The sequence below is a fragment of the Pituophis catenifer genome, unplaced genomic scaffold (assembly GCF_029215685.1).
Source record: "Pituophis catenifer annectens isolate HBS135680 unplaced genomic scaffold, rPitCat1.0.hap2 SCAF_1, whole genome shotgun sequence".
Lineage (NCBI taxonomy): Eukaryota > Metazoa > Chordata > Lepidosauria > Squamata > Colubridae > Pituophis > Pituophis catenifer.
The window spans coordinates 250,282,561-250,309,623 of NW_027256881.1; the positions used below are offsets into that span (position 1 = coordinate 250,282,561).

At 37.1% G+C, this 27,063-nt stretch overlaps 2 protein-coding genes across 4 annotated transcripts in view; both read left to right on the forward strand.

Annotated features, from left to right (window-relative positions):
- The window catches only part of USH1C (USH1 protein network component harmonin), a 56,214-nt gene extending 42,903 nt beyond the window's left edge, over positions 1 to 13,311 (forward strand). The window contains exons 17-21 of the mRNA XM_070957447.1: positions 1,127 to 1,180; positions 2,991 to 3,090; positions 4,609 to 4,718; positions 7,896 to 7,951; positions 13,241 to 13,311. Of these exons, the coding sequence (XP_070813548.1) occupies positions 1,127 to 1,180; positions 2,991 to 3,090; positions 4,609 to 4,718; positions 7,896 to 7,951; positions 13,241 to 13,253 (333 nt within the window). The 3' untranslated portion in view covers positions 13,254 to 13,311. The remainder of the gene's footprint in view (positions 1 to 1,126; positions 1,181 to 2,990; positions 3,091 to 4,608; positions 4,719 to 7,895; positions 7,952 to 13,240) is intronic.
- Positions 13,312 to 25,581: 12,270 nt separating this feature from the next.
- ABCC8 (ATP binding cassette subfamily C member 8) overlaps positions 25,582 to 27,063 on the forward strand; it is a 65,493-nt gene continuing 64,011 nt past the window's right edge. For all 3 annotated transcript variants that reach the window (XM_070933510.1, XM_070933519.1, XM_070933527.1), the window contains exon 1: positions 25,582 to 25,922. In XM_070933510.1, coding sequence (XP_070789611.1) covers positions 25,775 to 25,922 — 148 coding nt within the window. In that variant the 5' untranslated portion in view covers positions 25,582 to 25,774. The remainder of the gene's footprint in view (positions 25,923 to 27,063) is intronic.

A 27,063-nucleotide genomic window follows, 5' to 3' on the forward strand; every position in this document is an offset into this window, starting at 1 on the left:
ACTTTTGAAAGCATTTTTTCTACAATCTTAAGAGGTTGCAGAAAAAAATGCTTTTAGAAGCTTCTGACGATCAGGCAACTCAGCTGGGATCGCCAGAGGCTTTTAAAGTTTTTTTTTTCTACAACCTCTTCGGCCAAAGAGGTTGCAGAAAAAAATGCTTTTTTGAAGAAAAAAATGCTCAGAGCAAGCTGCGGCAACTCAGCTGGGATCGCCAGAGGCTTTTAAAGGATTTTTTTTTCCTACAACCTCTTCGGTTGAAGAGGTTGCAGAAAAAATGCTTATAAAAGCCTCTGACAATCCCAGCTGAGCCACGCGATCATCAGAGGCTTTTTTTTTTACTTTTAAAAGCATTTTTTCAGCCAAAGAGGTTGTAGAAAAAATGCTTTTAAAAGTAAAAAAAAAAAGCTTCTGATGGGTTGGGCAGGTAAGCGAGCGATGACCGGGCCGGGAACCGGTTCAGGGGCATGGCCAGCCAATGTTATTACCGGTTCTCCAAACTAATACAAATTTTTACTACCGGTTCTTGCGAACCAGTGCAAACCGGGAGCAACCCACCACTGGTGTAAGTGACCAAGGGGAAGGGATTGTGGCTTAGTGGTAACTCACATGCTATGCATGCTGAACATCCCACATTCAGTACGTGGTGTCTACCCAAGAAAAGCCTTGCTTGATTAGACGAAAATCCTGCCGATCCAACTGGAAAAACCTGCCAATTCAGCTGGGTGACATAGTGCTTATCCAAATGCACCCAGAAAGCTATCAAGTAGGATACAAAATGTATACTTTTTCGGCATTGCTGTCTAGCAATTGTTATTAAAGCATATTCCCTTTGATTCGCTCTCTTTTACCATTTTTCCTCATATTTAACACATTTTCCACATCATCCATATTTTTATACTATTCTGTTTATTCATCTTCTGAGGTGAAAATGCCACCAAATTATATTTCCTCATAAGGAGATGATTTTTATTCAGTAATTTTGGTACAAGCAGGGTGGATAACCCTGGAATATCAGTATTGAGATACATGATGAATGATCTCAGTATAAGGCAGGATCTATGTATTTCCCTTTTTGTAGCAGAGATTGCTTACTGACATTTGTTTAATTTTGTTAACATTTGTTTAGTTTTCACCAGACCAGATTATGGGAAAAGATGTACGACTCCTTCATATAAAAAAGGTACTGTTTAAGATGGAAGAAAAATATTGTATTGTAATTACTACATTCAGTAGAGGAATTCCATTTCATAAAATTCAGAGATGAGCCTTCCCACTGAAAATTAAGTTCTGATCTCAGCTGCAGCTATGATACATTTATTCTTGTATTATGAAGGACAGCTTCATTTTTCAGTTTAGTTGTTTCTTCTTTCATTGGCTTTGAGTCAAATCAAATCTTTATTACAGCTATAGACCAGCTTGTTGGCATGAAATATTATGCTATTGAAAGAAAAAGCAAACAAAACCTATGAGGTGAGTGGGCAAGCACAGATAAAGTCTCCATACATGCAATACGTTGATGACAGATGAACACATGAATACATGTAATTCCACAATTTAATACTTGTCCATTAACACTTCACTGAGGTTGAGAACACTGGGAGAACCTTCTAAATCAGGGGTGTAAAACTCATATCGTCACAGTGGCGTCACAGGACATATTGGGACTTTTTTTCCCCTTCGCTAAACTGGCCGTGAGTATGGCCAGCGCATGATGAATCTGGCCCACGCGTCAGGAGTTTGACAGCCCTGTTCTAAATGAACCTGTTTGATCTTAGGAAATTCTTTACATTTTCACTTACCAATACTTCTGCCTTTTGAAAAATGGATAGATACAGTGTGCAATAAAACCTTTTCAATGATGATGCATCGTTCATAGAGTATCTTTCTCAGATGGCAGAAGGATGGACGACCTTTTTTGGGCAATTAGCTAAAATTCTTTTTTTTCTCTCTCTCTCTCTGAGGCTTTTAATCGCATCTGTGTTGCTGTGCTTGTTCCTTCTGACTTAATAAGATTTTAAATATTTTCTTTGGTTAACACTGCTGACTGTGTTATTCTCATTTATCCTTTCTAGTGTTTTCTATTATAACTTTTATTGCACAGCTTGATATCATTTTTACAGAAAATTAATGCATAAATATTATACCCACTGGTCTATCTACCAGTGGAATTATGGTAAACCAGTTCTTTCTCTTTACCTACAAACCTTTAATTCCAAATCTGGTTTACAGCAAGAAGGGGAACTCATTTTGTAAATTCATAACATAAAATTAACTAGTATATAATGTTTAACTGCAACTGCAACCGTCTTGACTACTGCAATGCTCTCTACCTAGGGCTGCCCTTGAAAACCACTTGAAGGCTTCAACTGGTGCAGAATGCGGCCGTGCGGGTTGTGATAGGAGTGTCCTGACACTCCAATGTTACACCCCTCCTGCGCGACCTGCATTGGCTACCAGTTGCCCTTCGGGTGAGGTTCAAGGTGCTGGTTATCACCTATAAAGCCCTTCATGGCCTAGGATACTTGTCGGATCCCCTGCAGCCAGCAACAATCTCCAATCGCCCGGTGCGTTCCCACAGACAGAGCCTCCTCAGGGTGCCGTCGGCCAGACAATGTCAGATGGAGACCCCCAGGGGGAGAGCTTTCTCTGTGGGTGCACCCACCCTTTGGAACCAACTTCCTTTGGAGCTCCGGATGGCCCCTGACCTTCGCTCGTTCCGCCGTGAGTTGAAACCATGGTTGTTTCATAGACTGGACTGATGGGGGGGAGGGTGTTTTTAATAGTTTTAGATTGATTTTAAACTGTTTTAATTTGGACTTTTAATTTCATCTTGTTTTAATGTGCAATTGTGCATTTTATTGTTGTGAGCCGCCCTGAGTCAAGTGGAGATAGGGCGGCATATAAATCGCATTAAACTTAAACTTAAATTTAAACTTAATTCAAGAAACATAAATATTGTATATTCTTTTTTTTTCAAACTCTTTTAACAGGAAGGATCATTAGACCTTGCAGTAGAAGGTGGCATTGATTCCCCAGTTGGAAAAGTAATGGTGTCTGCTATTTATGAGGGTGGTGCTGCAGACAAGCATGGTGGGTATTTGCTAAGAAAAAAGCTGAATTGTAAGGCATCTTAACACTTGTAAAATAAAGTTAGCTTTAACTAGGCATTTTCCAGAAGTGCAAATTATATCCTCAGATTGGAATATCCTCAAGTTATCTCCTCAGAGTGGCAATTTATTTCTAAAATATTTACACTTAAATTAAGACTAAGTATTTACCGTTCTCTCCAATTTTCTGAATGCTCTGGGAAAAATTATGGTGAGAACAAAGTTGCATGATCTAATTTGTTGGTGCATTGGGAAATGGTTAATTCTTCCTGTCATGTGTTCTTCTAACTGCTCAAATATCAAAATGTTTAACAAAATGTAGATGTCTCAATAATGTATATGTGTATTTGAGATAGGCACCAATATAAAAGTTTACAAAATAAAATGTGCTATTTTAGAACATAACACCAGTGACCCCTATTTTCATCTGTTTCCTAAATACCTTCAACAATATTGCTATTGTGATGTCTGGTAAAATAAATGAGATTGAAACACTAATAGGTTTTAATGTTCATTATTAACTTAGAATGAAGATAAACAAGAACACATATAATAAATGGCATAATTAAATAAGGGCAGTGTCATATGTCATAATTTAACATTGTGATAATTCAATTTTAGACGCTTCTTATAGAAAAAAATGACTGTTTACAGAAAAGCATTTCTTGTGTAGCTAAACAAAATGCCTTATACAGCTATTTTATCTTCTTTTCTGTGAAGAAGAATAAATCAGAGGAGAACAAAACAGATATATAGAAGGGTTAGAAGCAGTGGTGGGTTTCAAAATTTTTTACTACCGGTTCTGTGAGTGTGGCTTGGTGGGCATGGCATGGCATGGCTTGGTGGGCGTGGCATGGCTTGGTGGACATGGCAGGGGAAGGATACTATAAAATTTCCATTTCCACCCCGCTCCAGGGGAAGGATACTGTAAAATCTCCATTCCCTCCCCACTCCAGGGGAAGGTTACTGCAAAATCCCCATTTCCTCCTGATCAGCTGGGACTTGGGAGGCAGAGAAGAGATGGGGGCGGGGCCAGTCAGAATTTTTACTACAGGTTCTCCGAACTACTCAGAATTTCTGCTACCGGTTCTCCAGAACTGGTCAGAACCTGCTGAAACCCAAGTCTGGTTAGAAGTAATAAATGTTACTTTGCGGGCAGACACTAGTTAACTCTATTTGTATTATTACATTCATTCTGAAAAGTGTTTTAGTGATTAAAGTATCAGACAGTGATGGTGGAGATTGAGATTGAAATCCCTAACCAGCCATGATATTCATTGGAAGATTAGGGACCAATCTCTCATCCTAGCCTACCTCTCAGGTATGATAAATATAATCTTATTTGGAGGAAGGTTTGAATGTAATATATATACAGTATATAATAATCTTGCATGGTATGACCCAAATCTTATCATTCAGATTCTCATTTTCAATAACAATTTCAGTAAAAGAAAGATAATATGGATTTGCTTGTTCCTTTGCCCTTTATTTCCGTTATCAGGAGGTATTGTGAAAGGAGATGAAATAATGGCTGTAAATGGCAAGGTTTTGTTGGATGCTAAGCTGGATGAAGCTCGGGCAGCTCTTGCGAAAGCATGGAATGTGGGAGGGGTAAGTTGGAAGAGATGAATCTCATCTCAAAATTACATATCAGATATCCATTTTTCCCAAGAAGTGGCAATAAATAATTTCTAGCCTACTGATAAATTTATATTAAAAATTAATAACTATTATAGCTACTGTACAGGAAAGCTCCAGGAATGGTATACAGGAATGGTAACAAACATAGGGACAATCCAACTCCTGACAAACAAACAGTTCAAAAACAAGCAACTGCAAGAAGATAAATAGGTACCAGGTAACAGCATTCTGTGCACCTTGGCATATAGTCATGCTGATCACATGACCATAGAAGCATCTTTGCACAATGCTGGCTCCCTTGACTAAGAAACAGAGATGAGCAGCACTCTCAGGGCAAACTTTTTTTTATTATCATCTTAAAACTCTGTAATGAAACAATGGAATATGAAGCACGACTTTGCTAAGTAAGCATGGATATTATTAGCAGTCATTGCATTTTATTTAAAAACTGGTCATTTTAATTATTTTTTCAAAATAAAAAATATTCTAACCAAATTTCAAGAAAGATTGGATAAATAATGAAATAATTGATGGTGTGCAAAAAAATATGTGCCAAACAGTCAAATTCCTTTTTTGAATGAAAAACAAAAAGTTCACATGGCCAGTTAAGAACTGATTTATTTAAACATGAAAGATATAATATATGCAGAATAATTCAGCATTATTTCCATCCCATCTATGCTTCAGAAAAATTTCCCAATGATAGCCATGTGGCTCATCTTTTACATACATTCATATAATATTTGTCAAATAAGACTCTGTATAGAATAGAAATTACCCTTGGCAAAGGAGAGAGAGAGAGATTCTAAACTGCTTCATTTCTGTTTAAGCAAAATGCTTCAGGCATATAATCCATGCTTTTAGTATTTCTGAATGTGTGTCAGTACATTGCATGCTGTTCTGACTTGGTGAGATACTTATGATGAAAGACTGAGGAGATTAGCGAACAATCCAAGAGAGATGAAAGCTTCTGAATGTGGGACAGGGCATTTTTAGTAGCATCGAAAGTGGATCTTGTGGGGGAAGAAGAGCATGGAAGGAAATGAAAGAAACTGGAGTGACTGCTAGAAGAAAACTTATAAATCCTACTGGCAAAATGATTAATCACCCAAATGGGATATAAGGAAAGAAGATGTGAAAGCTGTTTGGAACATGATGGGAAATATGAAAAGGATGCTTGGTGGAAATAAAAAGCAAAAGGGACACAGATTGAGAAAAATCTGTATTAGACAATGAGTGAGAGAAGGATATTGGATAGTTAAAAAGATATTAGGTAGATAAAAAGTAATAGCCAGGCAGCAAGGAACAACTTAGATCAGGGCTGTCAAACTTGTGGCCCGCGAGCTGGATGTATCATGTGCTGGCCATGCCTACACCTGATTTAGCGAAGGGGGGAAAAGTCACAATACGTCACATAACGACACCGTGATGACACGAGTTTGACATCCCTGACTTTGATTAAATGAAGTAGAGAGAATAAATTACATCTTTATTGGAGGAAATAAATTGTACTGAAATTGGCAAAGTGGACTAAATAAGGAGCCTCCAGTGGGATGAATGGAAGTGCAAATAAGAGCTATGAAATTGGGATGAGAGAATGTAAAGAGTATTTTAGAGTTTTGTGTGAGGGTGGAAATGTTAAGAGCAGGTTAGAGATTTGTATACAAATGATGGTGATGCAATTTAGGACCAGCATCACCGTACCATGGTGACTAATCAGAAAATCACATAATCGTGACAGGTTTATAACCTCAACTCTCATTTAGTTGTTAAATGAGTCACTGAAGTCATTAAGGGAGACATGACATGATTGTGATTTATGTAAGTCCCATCTGCTTAACTCTGCTTGACACAAACCAGTTGGGAAGCAGGCATATATAAGTGATCATATGAGTGTGATACAGTGATGGGTTGCCCCCTGTTCGCATCGGTTCTATAGAACCGGTAATAAAACCGGCGGGAAGCTCCGCCCACCAACCCTGACTTCATCAGAACGCTTATGTGCATGTGCAGAAGAGCGTGCGAGCGAGCAAGTGAAGCAATCGCGTGCGCGCGGCCCCGTTGTGAACCATATAAAGGTAAGTAGAGCCCACCCCTGGTGTGATATATTTCAGTAGTCATAAATGTGTACTGTTTGCAAAGTGCCTGGATGTTTGTAAATGTGAGGATTGGTTGCAAAGCTATTTTTTTACACTGTGGTAGATTTGAATGGTTACTAAATGAGGCAGTAAGTAAGCAAGGCGTAGTCAAAGAGAAGCATTAAAATGAATGCTATAAATGTTAGTGTCCAGGGAAAAAAGGATGAAAAGAAATGATTAATGTGAAAATTTTGGAAAATAATGTAGATGATTCATTTAGAGAAAAATTAGAGCAGTTCATGGAGTTCATTTATGTGTGGAGACATATTTAATGTGCATGTGAAAGCTGCTAAAGTTTGGAAAAATGCTATTATTATTTCCCTACATGAAGTGTGGGGGGGAGTACCAAAATTGAATGCGAAAACTACTGGGGGAATAGTTCGTTAAATCTGCCTGTGAAAATGTTTGGCAGAATTCTGATAAGGGTATATGAAAGTGACAAAATGAGCAAAATTTCAGAAGTGCAAAGCACTGCTTTGTACTGGGATGGGTTTAGAGTTAGGGTTAGGATGAAGAAATAAATGTTTATTTGCTTATGGCCATTGGCCTGTTGTGAAGAATGAATGCTTATATTTTGTTATATAGAAGTGAAAGTTGAAAGTCACGAAGAATGTAAGATAACTTAATCCAGTAGAAATAGAGATTCTTAAGTATTTGTAGTAAAACAAGAGATAAGGTCAAAAATTAGTGAGTATTTTAATTAATGTAGGTTGAATACAAGAGCATAAAAGAAATATTTTGAGTTGCTTTGGCAACAGAAAGGAAATGAATAATGATTCATTTCAAAACACATAGTTCAGAAAGAGTGAATTAAGAGGAAAGACTATGAAGGCTATACTTGAATGGAATTGATGAAAAGGGGAAAAGCGGTGCTCACTGTTTTCTATACCATGTTTTCATAACAAACAACCTTCTTAATGTGTTATATAATGAAACCACACTCTGAAGATGTACTTTTTCAATTCCCTGATCAATTACATATCATATTGATTAAGCATTTCTTCCACAGGATTGGATTGACTTGGTCATTGCAGTGTCCCCTCCCAAGGATTATGATGATGAAATGTAAGACTTCTGTATTCGCAGACATAAACTAGATTATCTTTTTATTCAATATCAATTGAAGTCCTTAAGTGCACCTCTAGTTGTTAACATGTTAAGCAAAATGTAGTCAAACTGGATATATTTCGACAAAGGAAAATTAGCTACTCATCCATTTGGAAGATAGAGACATCTGAACAAACAGGTTGAGAGGAAAATGTATCATTAAAAGTGTACAAGACCAGCTAGTAATGGAATACTATAGGAAAAAATTAACTATCAAGATAACAAGTAGAGAAGCCTTTAACTTAAAGGGCAATTATACATCTGTACTTTAACAGTAGATTTCTGTAGTTTATTTATATCTACTGAAGCCCAAACTCATCTCAAAAAATGATTTGCAGTATTAATAGAAGTAGAAGATGTCTTCTTAGTATCATAAATGAGACTGGCTATTAAACTTTTGCATTAATTTATATACATTTTATGTAAGAAGGGGGTGGGGGTGGAAGCTTCCATCTTTATTTAATATTTCACATTTTGTGTGTTTAGTGCTGCTGATCCTTAATAATCCATCAATCCCAAGCCAAATGGAAAGGCTTTGGAGGGCATGCATGGCTTTTCCTGCCTCTGTAAACAATGCAACAGTTTCCCATGGGTGATAATGGAGATAAACTCTTTTTCAATTTCTTTGCAAAACACATATCTGCTTACTTTTTTGCACGCCAATAATAAGCCCATCAAAATGTTCTGTTGTAACATCCCTAAAAAAACAAAAAATTTTCCTGAAAGATGAAGAATTCATGAGTAAATTTAAGAAGGAGTTATATCTTTTTTTCCAGGAAAATAAGAAAGAGGATACTTCAATATACAATACATGGGATACGGCTAAGGCAGTGATGAGGGGATGGTTAATCAAATATATGATTGACAAACGTAGGGCGGGTAAGAAACACCGAGACAACCTCTTGAATAAATTACAACGGGTGGAAGAAAGGATGCAAAATGGATTAACCCAGACAACATTGATAGAGGAAAGGGAGTACTGGCAACACCAGATTAAATTATTAGATCAAGAGGAATTAGCAAATAAACTAAAGTGGACTAAACAAAATTTTTTTGAAAGGGCGAACAAAACAGGAAAATGGTTGGCTTACCGGCTTAGAAAGGAACAGGAACAACGGAGAATAGAAGGGCTGAAAGATGTAATTGGGAATTTCCATTGTACTAAGGAAGGCAAGAGAATGGTAGCTCAGGATTTCTTCACACAGCTTTATCAGAAAGGAGAGGAAAATATCTGTGAAATTCGGAAATATTTGGAAAAGACAGACTTGCCTAAAGTCTCGGAAACAATGAAGGAAATTCTTAATGCGGAATTCACGATGGAGGAAGTAGAAACAGTTATGAAAGCACAGGCGAATGGCAAAACCCCGGGTAGAGATGGCCTTCCAGTTGAATTATACAAAATAGTGTTTGACGTGATAGGAAGACACATGACGGATTTATTCAATGCGGTTATGAAAGAGGCTCAGGTTCCAGTATCTTGGACTGAGGCTTATATTTCTATTATCCCAAAAGAAGGAACTGATCTATCTCTTATTAAGAACTATAGACCAATATCATTACTAAACTCCGATTATAAGATATTTGCGGGGGTTCTTGCAGCTAGGCTTAGCTGCTTCCTTAACCAATTCATTCATTCAGACCAAAACGGCTTCCTTCCTAATAGATATCTACGAGATAATCTTAGAATTATCATGAATACACTAGAATTTTTCGAAAATCGCCCGGATAAACAATTAGCTTTAATTTTTGTTGACGCCCAAAAGGCGTTTGACAGAATCAGTTGGGAATTTATGATTTCTCAATTGGAATATATGGAGTTTGGTGGGAATTTTATTCGGGCAATTCGAGCTATTTACCGGGAGCAGACTGCAAGAGTTCTCATAGATGGAGAGGAGACGGAGAGAATTCAAATTCGTAGAGGTACAAGACAGGGATGTCCCCTTTCCCCATTGCTATTTGTATTAACTTTAGAGCCCCTGCTTAGAGAAGTGAGAGGAAACACGGAAGTAAGAGGAATGAAGATTAGGCAGGAGGAAGTTAAAGTTCAGGCTTATGCAGACGATCTTGTATTTATCTTGGATCAACCACTGGACTCGGGCCTGAAATTATTATGTTTGATTAGAGAGTATGGGAAGGTAGCGGGGTTAAAGATGAATGAAGAAAAAACTAAAATCCTAGTGAAAAATATGACTCAGATGCAAAGGCAACAGCTGGAGCAGTTAATGGGCTTAAGAATAACAAACAAAATTAAGTATCTGGGTATATGGTTGACCGCCAGATGTTCCTCCATAAAGGAGGATAACTATCTTTCTCTTTACAGCCAGATGCTCAGAGACTTAGAAAGATGGAAAAATCTCCAGCTCTCAATTTTGGGAAGGGTGGCAACTATTAAGATGTGCGTGTTACCCAAATGGTTATTTCTATTCCAAACAGCCCCGGTAAGGTTGAATAAAGAGTTTTTTACAAATCTGGATAGGAGTATATCTAAATTTATTTGGCAGGGAAAGAGACCGCGGATTAGACTTAAAATGTTACAAGAACCCAAAAATAGAGGAGGATTTGGACTCCCAAATTGGGAGCTCTATCACCAAGCAGCGAACTTGATTTGGGTGAAAGAATGGATGGTCCTACAAAAGAGACGACTTTTGACATTTGAGGGAGCCGGTCTTCAACATGGCTGGCACTATTTCCTATGGCCAGGAGCATCCGGCCGCCCTAGACACTTTGATGATCACTATTTACGTAGGACGCTTGGGTACACTTGGGAAAAGGTTAGAAGAAGAGTATATTTAAAAGTTCCATGTTGGATTTCGGCGCAGGAAGCTCAGGTTTACCCGACATTGTATAAAGGGGAGAAAACCTTGACGTATGAAGGCTTTTTGGATGTTCAGGGTAATCCGAAGTCACGAGAATTATTAATTCTTCAAGGATATAAGATAGACTGGTGGTCTTATTCTCAAGTGCACTCCAGGTATAAAAAAGATTTACATAGTGAAGGAATCTACTGTAAAAGACAAGAATTGGATAAGATCTTATTAGAAGGAGGGAAAGGGATATTATCTAAATGTTATGCATATTTATTGTCTCTGCAGATAGGACAGGATGTAGTGAAGGATTGTATGATAGCATGGGGGCGAAATTTTGGATATTCCCTTGACTTCCAGCAATGGGAACAGATTTGGTTGAAAAATATGAAATTAACCATGGCCTCCTCATATAAAGAAAACATATATAAAATGGTCTACCGGTGGCATCTCCCCCCGGCGAGATTAGCTAAAATGTTTCCCGGGACATCTGCCTGCTGTTGGAAGTGCGGTTACAGCAATGGAACCTATTTTCACCAATGGTGGACCTGCCCGCAGGCGGTTAAATATTGGAAAAAAATACGGCAATGGATTTTGGAAATTACACAGATTAATTTGGAACTAAGACCTGAGATTTTCCTATTGGGGGCAAAACCTTTGAATATTAAATCAGATATATGGTTCTTGTTGATTCACATTATCACTGCAGCAAGATTAGCGTATGCGCAGGAGTGGAAAAATCAATACTTACCGATAGATTTGAAAATAATATATAAAATTAATGAGTGTGCGGAATCAGATAGATTAACTAGATTGATCAATGGTAAAAAAGATTCAGAATTTTATAACAGTTGGAAAGTATGGTACGATTGGGTCCAGAAAAGGTGGGATAGAATAGATATATGATGATGTATATATATATGGTGGCAAATATGTATGTATAAAGGAATGATTTTATACTTATGGACAATGTAATCATATTATACCATGGTGGCAGGATTGTATATTTTATTTGTGTATTAAAATATAAAAAAAAAAAAAAATTATTACATTTTCCTAATTTGTACTAACCATAATCCTGTATTAAGAATAATCCTATATTATGAAATATTTATAAAATACAAATAGTGGAATTTTCTTTAGCTGTTCAAGTTTGATGTGAATTTTTCCACTTCTTGTAAGCTATCTTTTTCATTAGGTTATTGTTTAATGTGTGTGTGTGTGTGTGTGTGTGTGTCCCACAAGTCCCAGAATTGGATGCATTTCCATCACACATCAACAAATGTGTTGTGCTGTTGTGCATGTAGAAAAATAGAAAAAAGCTATTCTTAAACTTTCCTGATTTCAGAATGTACCAATATCTGCACAGTTTATAGTTTATTTGCTTTTCAACTTCCATGAAAATCAGCCTAGTATTTAAATATCTTGGAACTGGACTGTCAAAAACAAATCTCACTGTTCACAGTGGGCTTTGAATATTGTTCACAGTGGATGTTTGTTTTGCTTTGTTTGCTTTTTAATTTTCTTTCTCTTGTGTTATATTGCAACGAATTACCATGTTTCCCCGAAAATAAGACCCTGTCTTATATTTTTTGTACCCTGAAATAAGCACTTGGCCTTATTGCCATGTGCTCAAAAACCCAATTGGGCTTATTATCAGGGGATGTCTTATTTTGGGGGAAACAGGGTTTCTAAATATTTTTTCATTCATTTTATGATATAATTTTTCAGCAGCTCAATCCTGTTCTAGCCTACTTAGAAGTACACATAATTGCATTTGTAGGGAATTGATTCTCAAAGAAAAGTTAGATCCACCAATCTTAAAGCAACAGAAAATTATACAAGAAAGGGAGTCACCCAAATTTAATATGTGAGATTTCCTTCTTTGTAAATATGCATAGAAACACACAGAGATTTCTGATACCTAAGAAGAAGAAAAAATCCATACTAACATGGTAGTTCCAGGTCCAGTTGCTTATGAACTAGTCTAGGGGATTGGTCTAGAAGACCTCCAAGGTCCCTTCCAGTTCTGTTATTCTGTGAACTAAGAAATCAGTATCCATTTGGTGGCAAAAGGAAAGTACAAATTAGTCACCCTTTCTTGTGTTGTACAGTACTTGGGGGTAATTTTTCTAACCCTATTTTGGTTGAAGAGATAGCTCATGCAGCTCAACTTAAGAAGAACTGTGTATTTTTCTTTTACCACCAAAAACATTCTTATTCCCACATCCTCACCTTTGCTAACCCTCACTCATCCTTAGTAAATCTTCTTAGTGGTCTTGTCATGCTGACTTTTTTTTTTTCAGTTTCTTGTGAAAAGTAAAGAATAAATGAAGTAAAGGAGGTTGTTGTTTTTTTACTTTGGTTCACAGTTTGCTTTTTATGTTGTTATTGCTTGACTGGATGGGCATTGACTGTACTTTTGTACTTTATTCTATTTCAGGACATTTTTTTAACAAAATGAGAGATACCAAATACATCTTTTGAAGAAAGCTACCAATGAATCATCATTCTTACCAAGCTACAAATCTTGGTACAAAAAAAGTACAAAAGAAGAAGTACAAACAGGAAGAACACAAGATAAATCAAGTGACTCAGGCCAATATGCTTTTACAACAATGTATCATGTCATTTCCTTCCATAAGCTATTACTGTTGCGCAGTTATACAGTAACAGTATATAGGCAAAAATTCACTGTACGTGATAAAAAAAACCAAATGCTAATTTTAAAATGAAGTGCAATTCATACAAAATCTTATAGTAACTGTCATTATTACAATGGAGAGAGTCATTTTTTTCCATAAGTAATATATTTATAGTCCCATACATAACTGAACAGAAATAAAGTGAAATCAGTGGGACTTATTTTCCAGAATATAAAAATTGGGGGGGAGACATGAAAAAAGAAAGATGTAGCTGAAAATCAGTTCTATATTCTTTTGGGGATTTTTTTTCTCAGTTATAAACTACCTTTCTGCAGACTTTATGGAAAGAACCTTATCTTTTACAATTAAATTAATAAATCTGTCCAATTCAGCAGATTTCCTTTGGATCAGAGTTAAAGCTGTTCATTGCTAGAAAGGCAATTTTAAAGTGATTAAATAATACACTGTTCCTATATTCGGCTAATTTGGTAATCCAAGTTCTGGTAAAATCAGTTATACAATTCATGTGTCAGATAAATTATACTAGTGAAATTCTATTGGTTCAGACAAGGGCATCTGCAGAAGTTGGGGTACAAGACACTACCATCAAGTTTTTGCCATATTTTTTGCTGTGTCATCAGGTGACTGAACTGCTGAATTTCCATTATAAAATGTGTGTACTTTATTATAGGTGATTATTTTATAATCTTCAGGTACTACAGAGTATAAATATTTAATTTTAATGTGAACCACATGTATCAAAGTTTATATTCATGAAATTATGTAATAGATAGGCATTTTGGAATCAAAGTCCTAGAATCAAAACAAATTTTCATTAAAAGAATCATACAAATTTATTCTGAATACAATTTTTGTATTTGCAGTTTCATTTCAATTTTATTATAAATATTACGTTGCCTTTGGTATCCTTTTCTAATTTACTTGTATTTAAAATATTTATGAGTAAGCAGTTACAAAAATGGTAATACAGATTTTGTAAAGATTATGCTTTTGTACTCTATCTTGAATCTGATTGTTAAATGACTAGGTACCCTAAAGCTACCCAGACAAGATACCTAAATATGGATAAAAATTTCTTAAACTATATTTTAAGGCAACATTTTGACATAAAATATGTATTGCCAAATATATGAACTATTCTGAATTTTAATAGCACTCTGAAAGTTATTAGTGAAAGACTATTCACATTACTGATATATCAAACAGTCAAAAACATTTGAGGACACAGTTAAGAAAGATTTACACGTTTGTTTTTTTGTTTAGAATAGAATAGAATAGAATAGAATAGAATAGAATAGAATAGAATAGAATAGAATAGAATAGAATAGAATAGAATAGAATAGAATAGAATAGAATAACAGAGTTGGAAGGGACCTTGGAGGTCTTCTAGTCCAACCACTTGTTCTACCCTCAGGTGCTCTGAAGAATAGTTTGACTTCTTCTTCTTTGTGGCAACCCCTGAGATATTGGAACACTGCTATCATGTCTCCCCTAGTCCTTCTCTTCATCAGACTAGACATACCCAGTTCCTGCAACCGTTCTTCATATGTTTTAGCCTCCAGTCCCCTAATCATCTTTGTTGCTCTTCTCTGCACTCTTTCTAGAGTCTCAACATCTTTTTTACATTGTGGCAACCAAAACTGAATGCAATATTCCAAGTGTGGCCTTACCAAGGCATTATAAAGTGGCATTAACACTTCACGTGATCTTGATTCTATTCCTCTGTTTATGCAGCCCAGAACTGTATTGGCTTTTTTGGCAGCTGCCGCACACTGCTGGCTCACATCTAAATGGTTGTCCACTAGGACTCCAAGATCCCTCTCATAGTTACTACTATTGAGTTTGTTTGTTTGTTTGTTTATGTGTTTGGTATTGTAGAGTAGTGATATTTAGAAATGTTGAAATTGATTTTAAAGTATTTTGATATCTGAAGTGAAGGACATGATATCTACTCCTCTCACCTTTCCATATAAAAAACCCAACTGACTAGCAGTTGAACCCATGAGCATCCACCAGATGGCCTCAAAATCTGCAACGTGAGAGGTGCAGTGTCACTACATGTACAAAAGGAATGGGCTTCTATTGTGACAACAAACCTGTCATCTTTCAGAGCCTCTCCTGTGGAGACTGCTGAGGACTACCAGTGACACCCCTGTAGTAGGATGAACATTCTCCATTACACTAAACTTGGACATATAGGATAAGTAGAATGGCAACTCTGCCTCTATCTCCCAATACTTCGCCAACATTTCATGATTCTCAGGAACTTCTGTCTGAACTTGCAGCCTTATATAATTCCTAGTGGTGGATCAGTCATGGTAAAGCATCCAGAAATAGAAGTTTCCAGATTCAGTTCTTGATTCTTCAGATGATTCAATTAAAAATCTTTACCCTATATTTTTTACCCAAACTATAATAGATAGAATATTAGTCCAACAGAGTAAGCTTGACAAAATGATTAGGTATCTTAATTTCTACATTGTTTCATTCCTAGATTCTGAGGTCATCTTTTCCATACTGCAACAGATAATAGATAGGAATAATAATATAAAGATTTCCACATGCAAAGGACCACTGAGTCCCCCCAACTGGAGGAGGAGCAGAAAAAAAGAGAAATACAGTTATACCCAAAGGTGCTTTTTTCAAGAGGCAACTGGATTTTCTGGTTTTTCTTTGAAGATGTTTCACTTCTCATCCAAGGAGCTTCTTCAACTTCCCAGAGATGAAGTAGCTTCTTGGATGAGAAGTGAAACATCTTCAAAGAAAAACCAAAAAAGCACCTTTGGGACAACCATGACCTGGATGACTGAGACTTTCCATAGACAAATGCAGTTATATGTGATACAGGACCTTAGAGAGCAGAGAAATAGAAAACTGACAACACAATGGGACTCATAGTAAACTAATACCTGAAACTTTTCTTGATAGTATGGACATTCTAAAGGCAACTATAGAACATTTTACTCACAGCATTACAAGCATTTACATAGGTTGTTCACATAATGTAGTTAACAAATAGCCCTTGGTCATGTGCTGTTCCTTAGCTAACATAGTGGTTTTATTGATAATCCAAATCCAGAGCAGCTGCTAGTGGATTAATGGAAACGAACATGTAACAAAGCTTAAATTGGGTTGTACAAAACAATAATGCAGACTTCAGGCTTACGTGGCACAATAAACCCCAAATCTGGATAGGAAAGCAAAGCTTTTTGGGTCAATGGGTTGAATAACTATTGTGCTGCTGTGGGTATCATATGTATTATATGATGTGCACAAGTTATTGCAACTTTGAATAGTCATGTGCAATCAGCCTCCACCCTTTTTCAGAATATTCCAGTTCAGCATTTGCACCTCAAAATCTCGGAAGTGTGGTTTATGGGGATTCCATGACTAGTACTTGGCATTAATTGTTTGATTTCTCAGTTCTTTTTTCCAGAATATTTTTTTCTGAAATTTTTAGGATTGATTCTTTTCTATAAAAGTTGAATTCCTTATATATAATTAATTAATTCTCTCTCTTCCTCTGAATTAGTGGTACAGTTTTGGCTACGTAAAGAGATGTAGCCAAAACAGTACTACTCTTAGGGAAAGAGTTTGTTATTGGACTATAGGTTTATTTCCTTGGAAGCAATGTTTCAAAGTTTCTCAGGATAGTTTATTTAATTTAACCTTTTATTTATTTATTTTTAAAAAGCCTTGACATCTGAAACAATAATCTAGAGAAAAACTTTCTCACAATAATTAAAGGACAGTCATTGTCTCTTAGGAATTTCTTGGCCATGCTAGAAGCATTACACATTTTCCAACATGTCCTCACTAAACTCTGAAAGGAAATGGGAATTGCAGAAAACAGTCAATAATTATATGCCACTATAAATGCTAAGCAACTTATTTTGGCAAGAATTCTATAGACAAAAGGCTACCTTACTAGAATTCAGGCAGAAATGTAGAAATTGTAAATGTCTTCACACATATGGACAGGAATACATTTGAGACTGAGTTTTTAAGTTCTCTCTCACCATATTTACCCAGATGTAGCTAAATTTATTGAAATGACCCTGAGATGTTGATTGCAACAGTGTGTAAAGTGCCACAGATATCTGTAAGAATAAGCAATCCTAGAAATTCTTGTTTTCCTCTATTATTTAGAGAGCTAGATTACACCACAGAGAAATAATGTTCACATATTTTATAAATTATAATTATTCCCAATGAAATAATACTGTCATACAGTAGAAAAATGATATTCTTAATCACTTTAAAATGTCAGCAGTATTATTTATTCATTTATGTAATTCTTACATGACTGTGATCCTAGATGGCCTCAGAACAATCAATACAAATAATAGAATTAAAACAGATTACCCCTTCTCTCCCAGTTTGGCCAGATCAGCCAAACTCCTAAACTTGCATCCAAAGAATCATGAATGGAAGGAGAATGTCTCTTGATGCTGCTTTTGAACAAGCTAACAAACTTCTTATTGTGGGACTGAGAAATATGATTAAAAAATTAACAAGGTTGTGAAAATTGTCGCAAAGCAATACACCACTGCTGTTCTAAACACAATTTTTCTATGCTTAGAGTCATTTTCCTCATGCACAAACTATTTCATAAAGTAATCTTAATTCTTCTCCAGTAGTTATGCAAAGGGAAAGGAGATGTGCTAATGTTTGGATTTCAGACTTTTTTTTTTAAACTTTTCCAGTCTTGTCTCTTTTCCAGGATACAGGTCACTAAACTCATTCTCTCTTAGCTTCCATATGTTTTTGTTTACCCATTGCTTAAGAGGAAATTGAAGAGAGAAATAATTTTTTTTCCAAGCTCAGAAAGCACCAAGGACCACTCAAAGGTTGTGATTTTTTTAATGTGAGACTGATGTGACAATTAAACTGACATGATTTGGGGTGAAAAATTTTTAATACATAAAAACTTGAAGTGTATTGAGTTTTTATACTTATTTTATTATTCATAATCTTTTTCCTTCCTTGGGATTGGTGATGGGTGTTAAGAAAGTCAGTTACATAGCTGAGATAATAAAAGGGCCAAACTATCAGACTGTTAGCAGCTGTCTCTGTTCTGGTTGCATTAGAATGAAATGCTTTTTAGGCCAGCAATTTTACACACGAGTTTTGAAAATGTAAAAGAGGCAGAGAATATTTATAGGGCACACCACTCCACCTTTCTTTTGGACGGTGGTTAAAAACTCTGGAGTGTTAACTCAATTACAAAAGTCAGATAAGAGTTACTGGACTTTTACCACTATTATTTAATGTTTCAAAGCTACCTCTAGAGGCCTTATTTAAGTATGTATATGTTTATAAGCTGGTCACAGAAGTCAGGAATGTAAGGATAACCAATTTATTGGGACTACGCATTTTGAAAATGATTCAAAAATACTTTGTACCTTTTCCAAGCAAGACAACTATCTCAGGTAGATAAAAATAGTCAAGATGCCAAATTTTAGAAAGATGATCAAAAATATTTATCATAAACAGAGGGCAAGCATTTTAATAAATGGGGACAAGTCACAGATATTTTGGATACAAAAGGGAGTTAGACAGGGATGCCCCCTGTCCCCTCTACTTTTTATAATGGCGTTGGAAATCCTACTCAGAAAGATCAGAGATAACAAAGAAATCAAAGGATTACAAATTAAGAAAGAAATTTTTAAAACACAAGCCTTCGCAGATGACGTGGCCCTAATAATGGAAGATCCCTTGAAATCTGGCCCCAAATTACTCCAGGAAGTACAACAGTATGGAGAAGTTGCTGGCTTTAAGCTTAATAAAACCAAAACTAAAATTTTAGTAAGAAATATGACAGACAAACAAGAAAGAGCTAGAAAAGTCCTTAGAACTTCAGATAGCAAAGAAAATAAAATATTTGGGAATATGGATTACTGCAAGATATTCCTCTTTAAAGGAGGATAACTACAATCCACTACTACAAAAAATAAAGCAAGATATAGACAGATGGAAGAAGTTAAAACTGTCTTTTACAGGTAAGATCTCAGCAATTAAAATGAATACTCTCCCCAAGATTATATTTTTATTCCAAACTATCCCAGTGAATATTGATAAAAAATACTTCCTAGATTTGGAAAAGAAGGTGCGAGAATTTTTATGGGAAGGGAAGAAGGCAAGGATTGCCTATCAAACATTGCAAGGGAAAAGAAGCATGGGTGGCTTCGGATTACCCGATTGGGAAGCATATCAGAAAGTGGCCAAATTAGTATGGATCAAAGATTGGGTTTCACTACAAAACAAGAGAATTCTGACGTTAGAAGGCCACGATCTACAGGCAGGCTGGCACGCTTATTTATGGGGCCCAAAGAATAAAAAGAACTCACATTTCCACAAACACAAATTAAGGGAGACCCTGATTCAAACATGGGAAGAAATTAGACAAAGATTTTATACGAAAGTACTGATCTGGCTCTCAATTATAGAGGCTTTGACCTCTAATAAAAGGGATATCTTGAAATTCGGCACGTACAAAGATATATTAGATGAAAATAGTATTCTTAAATCACGAGAAATATTAAGTAATCAAGGTTTCAATTTAGATTGGTGGAGCTACCTGCAGATAAGCTCTAGATATCAAAAAGATAGGGATCAATTTGGCATAGAGATGAAGTACAACAATTTGGATAAAATTATGTTGGGGACTGAAAAGAAAATGCTAGCGAGATTCTATAATTTCTTATTAGGCGAGGAAAGAGCAGAAGGAATAGCTAGGAATCAGCTAAGCATTTGGGAAAAAAACATTGGCTATAGACTAAATTTCAATGACTGGGAGGAGGCTTGGAACAGAAATTATAATCTCACCAAATCAGCAATTTACAGGGAGAATCATTATAAAATATTTCATAGATGGTATCTAGCCCCAGCTAGATTAGCAAAAATATTCCCTAGTGCCTCAGCAATATGTTGGAAGTGTGGAAAGGAGGTTGGCACCTTCTTTCATATGTGGTGGTCCTGCCCGGAGACAAAAAAGTTTTGGACAAAAATACGAATTTGGCTACGAGAAATAGTGGAAGAAGATATAAAACTTTCCCCCGAAACCTTTTTATTAGGAATGATGGGAGATGGACTCTCTAAGGACAAGATACAATTAATTATACATGTTATAACAGCGGCCAGATTAACCTTTACAAAATACTGGAAAGACAAACAAACCCCTCCAGAGATGACAATAATAAATAAAATCCTAGAATGCGCAGAAATGGCAAAATTAACAAGTGTTCTTAAAGATGATGAGAACTCAAAATTTAAGGCAGTATGGGAAAGATGGTACAAATGGTGGAATAATAGAACGAGACTATAATGATATGCCTATTTTTAATAATGATAGATTTGAAGATACGTGATATGTACATAATGTAAATATGTAACCGCACAACACCTCAGATGTTATTGGAGATTTGATGTTTTCTTTTTAAAAAAATTTTTTTCTCTTTTTAAAATCAATAAAGTATATTAAAAAAAATAGTCAAGATGCAATACAAGCTCTGTCATGATACACATAGAGAGGGGCAGGGCTTTGATCACATGGTTGTGGCAACAACTTGACTTTTTTACTCTCTCCTTGCAGACATCCCTGATTTAGCTACTACTTATTAAAGTTGTGCCTTGCTTTTCCGTTCCATGTGAGCCTGAAAAAAAAAAAACTGCTTCCTTTAGGGCCCTCTAAAGCTGGCAGCCAACTGCCTTCTTCACCACTTTCTCTTAAAGGGAAAAATGGATACAGAACAAAAATAGATCCAAGGAAACTACTCTTAAGAAAGCTGCATTTCTCCCTGCCACTTGTTATCTGGTTTCTGGAGACCCCTGAAGAAAGTTGGTCTGCCTGAATGGGTAGTAAAGACATGCATATGAGAACCAAATAATTTTTAAAGCATGAACAGTCCTAGAAATTGTAATCATACATACATTTGGGGTAAAATGTATTCTGGAAGCCCATGTTTTAACCTGGAGGTAAAAAAAATATGCAGGAAGGAACAAAGTACAAAAGAGACAAAGAGGCAAAAAGCTTCAAATAAAGGAAAATGTTTTGAAGCAGCAGCAAGAGTGAAGACAATGAGACAGGTTATTAAAAGCCTGGATTTTAAGATTTTACTTGTCTTTTTCATAACCAGACTAAATGCAAAAACATATGGCAGCACCAAAGGAAAACAAAATATGCTTAACTTATATTAAGAATGTTGTTGGCTCACATGTCATAAGGTAATCACGCCGACGTTGCTCTCCATCTGGACACAATGTGATTCAGCTTATTTACACCTCCTTGAAATGACAGCAGAAATGAAAAGCAGACCAGAGTCAATATGCAAGCCAAGCTCACTCCCCAGCAGACACGACATCTTTTATATACATGTGTTTCTAAATAAGGTAGTGCAGAAAATTTCCACTGACCCTTGAGTTATCACGTTGCTATCAGAAATCCTGCTCTTTTGCAAGGTCAGTGCCTTGTTAACTTTATAAATGAAGACACTATTCTGTCCAAGGTCTGGAACTTCCTAGAAATTTTCCACAAATGTTCCAGATAATCATTTTCCTGCTTCCTAATTAAGATCATTAAGTATTTTGTTAGAAGAAAGTTAGACAACATGCTTGGCATGATGGGAATATCTTAAAACTACAGTATACTTGAAGAATCAGAATAATAACAACTGAGAAAAATATTTAAGCTGTGTTCCAATTTATGTTTTTTACAGCAATAGCAATAGAACTTATTTATATACTACCTCATAGTGCTTTACAGCACTCTCTGGGCAGTTTACAATGTCAGCATATTGCCCCCCAACAATCTGAGTCCTCATTTTACCGATCTTGGAAGGATGGAAGGCTGAATCAACTCTAGCCCATCTGGATCGAACTCCAGGCTGTGGGCAGAATTAACCTGCAATACTGCACTTTAACCACTACACCACTAGGATTCTTTATATAGATTAATTACAATTTTTAAAATACATATACAAAATAGTTAAAACAGAAATGATATTATGACTTAGAAAAATATATTTCAAAAATGTTAAACAGAGAAGGAAATTATTTTCAGAAACATTTTCATCAGCACTGGAAAAGCACTGGAGGCTGAAGAAAATTGTGATTAAAAAAACACAGCTTGCTTTTTTAGGAAACATCATGCAGAACAGGGGTGTCAAACTCGTGGCCCATGGGCTGGATGCATCATGGGCTGGCCATGCCCATCCCCAGTTTAGCGAAGGAAGGGAAAGTCGCGATAGGTCATGTGATGACGTGACGACGCGAGTTTGACACCCCTGATGCAGAATAAGGTAACAAAATCATAGTGCCTCTATGTTTGCTAATCAGATATCTCCCACTCCAGTAAAGATTGTCCTGTTTAGCTCAATTTACTCCCAGTGGCTTCAGAAGAGGACCAAATCTGATCAGCAATCTAATCCTTGGCATCATTTAATAAATTCACTTTAAGACAGCAGTGGACAAAGCTTTCTGAATTTGTTATGCTTGAAACTAGGAGGGTTTGTAACCAGTGATATCATAGAAGTAATTGAAACCAAACATCTTGGATTTTAATTAGCAGATTTACAGAAATGATGGCTATGCTTGTTGTGGTGAGGGTGGGAAGATGCTTTCTTAATTTTTTTCTTTCTATTTCTTCTTTTTTATTTTGAACCTTTTTTCCTTTCTTTTCTAGTTTGTATTACCTTTTAGTATTGTAATTAAAACTTTTAATAAAATTATTTTTTTTAAATAGTTAGTTGAAGCAGGATGGCCATTAAGGTCAACTATGCCAAGAGTATCCATAGAATATTTTTGCTGTATTGAAATTTATAATTTTTCCTTCTGTGAATAACAAAATAACAGAAGAAAGAGGAAACAATTATGCAATAGTATCAGGTCTCCAAGCTCAGAAGTAGATTGTGAGAGCAAAAGGATTGAGAGGTGTGATATAATGTCACAGTATAAAACCTTTTCCATTTCTTTCACATCTTCACTAGCAAAAGCTATTTTGTTCTGCTTAAGGGAATTTAAGAATCTCATGTTTTATTCAGCAAAAATCCAATTTCTTTCTTAAAAAAAGTTATGATTTAGATATTTGTATTGGGTTAGAATTAAGATACTGATGGGGGCTAATCAGAGAAATGAGAAAGTATGAAGATGTCTGAAAGGAGCTGACCTTTGTGCTGAATTTTTTTACCAGATATGTAATCAGATGAAGATCCACAACATTTAATCCAAACCTGTAAGGAAGTGGACTTTATTTTTTATTTTAATACGGTAGAATCATATTCTCATACATAGTAATTTGGAGGGGGCACTTAAAAGGCTAAGAAAGTCATAAAGCCTTTGCAATCTCAGTATCCTCATATACCTGGTAACTGAAATAGTGTTTCTCAACCTCAGAAACTTTAAGATGTGTGGACATTGAACCCCAGAATTCTCCAAAGAGCATGCAGTATTCTGTGGAATTCTGGAAAAAGTCCATACATCTTACAGTTGTTGAAGATGAGAAACACTGAACTAAAGGAACAAGACTTCAGGTATGCAGGGAAACATTTGATGACAACTGACAACAGAGACAGGAATATGCAGTGTTAAGCGCTGCTAGTCTTAGGACACCAGGAACACTGAAGAGCCGCCATAACCACCGAGGATCTTATCCATGCTTCAATGGCTTCTGAGTTTTCAGCATTAGCCACACATCATCAATGATATCTCTTCAGTTGTTAAGGGGAAAAAATCATTTGCAAAACAAAAAAATTCAAAAATATGAAATTTTGAGAAAGGAAAATTATGTGACTTCAGTTTTTTAAAACTGTACCATGCACATAAAGCCTGTACGTGCTTTATATAAGCACTATCTATATTATTAGAATATTCAGGTGTAGTAATTTAGTGTGAATCTAGAACCTCTATAAACTTTTAACCATAACTTTGTTTAATATCTTGCCTTTCACTCAGGTGCTCAAGATGACATACAGTACCAAATATTCCCTCCTATTTTTTCCCCACAACAACCCCTGTATGATAAATTGGGCTGAGTGAAAATGACTGACCCAAAGTAGCCCAATGAGCTTCCATGACTGAAGATGGACTAGAACCTACTCTAACACAGAATTTTATTCATTCTGCTCCATTGGCCTTCTAAATAATCAATTAAATATTCCAAAAGAGAGCATTTCACATTTAATATTCATGAGTTGCTTAAATCTGAAATTAGATTATCTCTGGCATTAAAATCAGCTATATTTTCTTAAAAGCTTTGAAAGTAAACTTTCTTCAAATGACATTCAATCTGATTTAGCCCTAATTATGAGACTTCATTTTGAAAACTCTCTTTTTTAAAAAAAGGGCAGCTATTGTTTTGGATAAAAATACACAGAGTACACACTTTTACTGTGTAAGATCACATGCCTTTGGAATACCACTATCCTCTTTCTCAGGAAAACGATCTCAAGAAACGACTAAGTAATAAATACGATGGCAGTGGAGTTTTATTGTTCTGTCAATTGTAGCGCCTCAGCTGAGACGTTGAAGGTGCATGTGAGAGAGTGAGCCGGTGGGTGGACGTAGCTGGGCTTCACTGACATCGGGCCAAATTCCGCCGAAATAATAACAATTGACGCCTAACTACACTTTGCGCTTCCATTCCTATTTTACTATGCACGCTGTTTTTTCCCCTCTGCAAAGCGCGATGTTTTTCCCCAGGCAGCCGAGGTTTCCAAAGGGTCAAATTCTAACGCCCGTCTGCACTGAAACTATTTACAAACACAGGACGCGCGGGCTTTCCCATGCACGGGCGCTTGACCCTAAGAGAAGGAGAGGAGGCCGGCCGGCCGACGTGAGGAAGCGGCTCCTTTAAGTACCGGGCTGCGCCTCCTCTTTCCCTCAGCTGCTCCCGGAGCTGCGGCGAGGCGAAAGCGCCCGGTCCATTGTTTTGGGGGGTGGGGAAGCGCAGGCGCGCGCCGCTTTTGCCCATCTGGAGCCTTAGCGCCTCCGGTCAGCGCATCTCTCTTTTCTGCACTTCACCTGCCGGCCTCCGAAAGGCAGGTCCGGCGCGCGTCCTCGTAAAAGCAAGTTACCCAGAACGCGCGCGCGCAGGCGGGCGCGTTCTCCCGAGGAAGCGCCATCCGGCCGCCTTCCCATGGCTTTCTCCACGCGCGAATGGGCCGGGCTGGCCGCCGCGTCCCTCAAGTAAAGGCGGGAGAAGAGCGCCGCCAAGGCAGGAAAGCCAAGAGGTTTTCAGCCGCACTTTGTGCCTGTCCGGTCCGGCCTCGTCTCCATTCCCTTCCCACCCACCCGTCGCCGCCGCCTCTTCCATCATGCCGTTGGCTTTCTGTGGCAGCGAGCAAAACTCGACTGCCTACAAGGTGACCGACGGGGTGCTCAACAACGGTTGTTTCGTGGACGCCCTGAACGTGGTGCCCCACGTTTTCCTGCTTTTCATCACGTTCCCCATTCTCTTCATAGGTGAGTGCAGCTCTGGGAGGAGGAGGGAGGGAAGGGGGTGTGTGGGTGTGTTTGGGTGCAATTGCTTTCTTAGTGCCTGTCCTTCCCGCCGTTTGCAGCGCCCACATCCCCCAATTCCCAGCAGCAGATTCCCGGTCCTCTTGCTGTCCCGCGGACCGTCCACCTTGCTGGGCTGCGCTTCTGGGTCACCTTCCTTGACGTCGCCCATCTCCAGCGGGGGCGCAGGAAGCAGGAGGACCGGCTGCTTATTCGCAGAGCTCCAAGGAACGGGCGAATTGAAATAAGCGAACTCCCGTGGGCTGAACGAAGCTGACCTGCTTTCTTGCCTCAGAAGTTGGGGGGGTGGGGGTTTCCCCTCAAAAAAAAAAACTTGGGCTGTTTTTTTTTTAATGATACGCGGACGATGTACTTATATAACTTATATATATTTATATATACTTAATGTATAAGATAACAGATACTTATATCTCTTATTTTATACATGGTTGACAAATAAATAAATAAACAAACAAACAAATAAACAAACAAATAAATAAACGATGCTTGCAGTATTTGCAAAGAACAACATTTGATTCCACTGAACCTAATGGAGACCCAGCAAAAGACTGGATGGAGCCCACGTCCTATCCACGTCATCAGCTGCCAAAGGAGAATTGCTTGGGGTAGATGAATAAAGCGAAAGAAGAAAGCAGGTCAGTGGAGTCAGTAATCCAGGTCATAGTTGTCTCAAAAGTAGGGTTTTTTCCCTCTTTCTCAAAAGGCATCTGGACTGTTTTTCCTGGAGGAAAAAGAACAAAATGTTTTGTTTCTCATCCAAACATTTTGTTTTTTTTCTCCATGAAGAACAGCCCAGTTGCCTTTTGAGAAAGAAAAAAAAAAGCTACTTTTGAGACAACTATGACCTGTGGATTACTGAGAATCTCCACAGACCTGCTTTCTTCTTTTACTTTTCTCCTCTTCCCCAAGCAACGGATGGCTTGAATAGGATGTGGGTTCTATCCAGTCTTTCCCTGGGTCTCCAATAGGTTCAATGAAATCAAATGTTGTTCTTTGCAAATACGGAAAGTATTGTCACCTATCATAAATGGAATGGAATGACCCGTGGTGTGAAATGAAATCGAGCACAAGGTTATGGTGACTT